This window comes from Mesitornis unicolor, unplaced genomic scaffold, assembly GCF_000695765.1.
Source record: "Mesitornis unicolor isolate BGI_N332 unplaced genomic scaffold, ASM69576v1 scaffold43311, whole genome shotgun sequence".
Classification (NCBI taxonomy): domain Eukaryota; kingdom Metazoa; phylum Chordata; class Aves; order Mesitornithiformes; family Mesitornithidae; genus Mesitornis; species Mesitornis unicolor.
The window spans coordinates 43,761-46,504 of NW_010165276.1; the positions used below are offsets into that span (position 1 = coordinate 43,761).

The window sequence follows — 2,744 nt, forward strand, 5'->3', positions numbered from 1 at the left end:
GGCAGGCAGACTGCCAGGAGTCATTCCTGCACATCACAAGGTTGGTGAGACCCCAGGCAAAGCATGTCGAAGGTGATGTGAAAAGGGAATTGAGGGATTTCCAAGACTGGGAATTCCTTTTTAACATTATAGAGTGAAAGAGAGAAATTTCAGGTTACAAAAGAGCTGCTGTTCTGCAGGGAGGGGAAAAGGGAACTGCTTTACCGCTTTTCTCATGCTACTTCTTCCTGTGGCCAAACCTGGGATGTGTTGCAAACATTTGCAGATTTTGTGGACAAGCAAACGCTGCATCTGGGTGCCCTCGTTTTATCAGTCTCCTTTTTGTGTGTGTGTGAGGTGCACTGGGCCGTGGCTGGGGCTGTGTGTGGTTATGCCATGACGTACCAGGAAGGGGAAGGTCATGTCCCAGTGTGAAATGGAGCTTTGTGGCAGTGGTGATGCAGAAGAACCAAACCACCCCAGTCAGGGAGCACGTGGCATCCTGGAAATGATACTGTACCAGTACAAGTTTTGAAAAACTGAACAGTGTAGGTGAAATGTGGTTATTGTGTGTGTTTGGGGTTTTTTTTTTGTGGTTTTGTTGTTTGTGGTTTTGGGGGCTTTGTTGTTGTTGTGGGATTTTTTTTGTTTGCTTTTTTTAAACTAAAAGTGCAATGTCCAGATGACTGGAAAACAATGAGGAGGTAAAAGTTTTCAGACATGAAAGAAAGCTAGAGAACAAAGTGTCTAGTCCTGCTTTTTTGCTCCCTCTGCCAAACTCCTGGGTTTCATTTGCTCTGTCTCTGTCTGTGATGCCACTGAATTTTTTCACTGCTAAATTCTATTTAGTATCTCACAGTTTTAAAGGTGTCCTGATCAAGGTCGTCTGTGCAGCAGATGAGCAGGGTCTTGCACAGTGGAGCACTCTCGCTGCCCATTGTAAAGGCTGCCTCCTTTGCTGTGCCAGCAAGATCCTTCTGTGTGATCTACAAATTGCCAAAGCAATAGGTTAGTCTTCCAGTTCATGCAAATCTTGCATCCTCTCTCCAAAAAAAACCTGCCATGGACAAACCTTATCCTAAGGCTTAGAAACATTTCTTTTCCTGGCAAATAATTTCAGATTGAGTTTTCAAAGGTGCTTAATGAAGCTAGGTTTTCAATTATATTATAAGTCCACAAGAATTAGGTGCCTACTTGAAGTGCCTTTTGGAAATCCTACCTCTAATAAATTACAAGGTAAACAATGGCCACTCGTTCATAATGGCATTAATCAAATACAGGCTGGCAGCCACTTGTTAAGTGGAAATAGGTGGTTACAATGGGCTCATTGTAATGCCACATTGCTCTGTCCACAGCTTTTGTTGATGGCAAAGGCACCAGGGCTGACCTACTGCAAAGCCAGATGAAAAACAAAACAAAATCCTCAGCCACTGCACTTGCATCTTCCTGGTCCAAGGAGAGGGATATTTTCTCTTGCAAAGGACAATGACTGTTTTCCCTGCGTCAACACTCCACTCGTCTTTTGGAATGCAACGCTCATATAACTGACTTAAACACAAGCTTATGTTGCCTTTTAAAACATACTCAAGTGTGTAGGAAGAGAAGTCCTTTCCTTTCTGACATGTTGTGCTCCTTTGGAAGATTATTTCTCTGCAAACTTGATCCCAAACCATATTTCAGAGGTGAAATTGAAGCTGGATACTGCTCTGCTCTTACTGTGTGCTGCTCACCTGGCCATCCACGCCATCCCCGCTGCAGTCCTTTGTCCTGGCTCCATCCACTTCATCCTCAAAGCCCATCTCCTTCATGGCACACAGACCCCTTCTCCAGAGCCTCATTTATGCCAGGTAGAAAGGGGAAACTGCCACGGAACTGTTTTTGGACCAAAATGTGTTGTGGTATCCAAGGTAATGGACACCAGTTCTGAGTTCCGCCAACCATGGCAACAGTTGGAGCCCTCCAGCCCCACAACATTGCAGCCCTCTGGGGCAGGGTCACCTCTCCTTACCGGTTTTGCAACTGATTTGTGTTCCTAAAGAAATGTGCAGAAAACTCTGCTTTTCTCCTTGCTGGTATTGGTCAGGATGTTCAATGCTGTCAACAGCTCCTGTGGGCAATGGGAAGGAAAGGTCTCTTGCTTTGCTTTGTTTGCATCTGTGGGAGCTTGGTGGAGCCTCTGGGGCTCTTGGTTGGTGCTGGGTTTGCTCCCACAGCTAGTCCAGTACCTGTAACTGTGCACCAGTCTGGATTATTCTTGGCCTTTAAAGGTGGTGCAAGACGTGGCTCTGTGTTCTGTGTTGGCTATCTGCGAGTGTGGGTGCACGTGCGGGTTTCCTCCACGGCTTGTGCACCAGCAAGTTCAAGACAGCCTTTCTCCAACTCTTCCACTGTAGCTGCTGGGAAGCACTGGCTTACATGGGACCAAGGATGATCTGTCTCCATAACAGAGACAGTCTTACTTGATGGGGAACAGAGGTGCAACCAGGAAAAGAGGACCTCTGGCTGCACCCTAGGTGTTTTTCAGGGAGCTATTTGGAGTTGAGGCCTCAATTCCCATCACAGTGTAATGGAAATTCAGGGTTACCTCCTCCACAGATGATGGTGAAAGCCAACCACAGTGAGGTCTCACTCTCCTGGGTAACATCTCTTTTTTAAAGCTGTTTTTTTTAGAAAGAATGAACTACACTTGCCAGGAAGAAATACAGAAAGGCTTGGAGTTAAAAGAACTTTGTTTTGGGAATTTACTTCAAGGCTAAATGCTTTCA

General features: G+C 45.7%; 1 protein-coding gene across 1 annotated transcript in view; it reads right to left on the reverse strand.

Moving 5' to 3' along the window:
* The window catches only part of LOC104548523 (chromosome unknown open reading frame, human C17orf64), a 7,020-nt gene extending 5,233 nt beyond the window's left edge, over positions 1-1,787 (reverse strand). Inside the window, exons 1-2 of the mRNA XM_010194560.1 lie at positions 1,710-1,787; positions 837-965 (exon numbers count right to left, since the gene is read on the reverse strand). Coding sequence (XP_010192862.1) covers positions 837-965; positions 1,710-1,787 — 207 coding nt within the window. The remainder of the gene's footprint in view (positions 1-836; positions 966-1,709) is intronic.
* Positions 1,788-2,744: the final 957 nt, after the last annotated feature.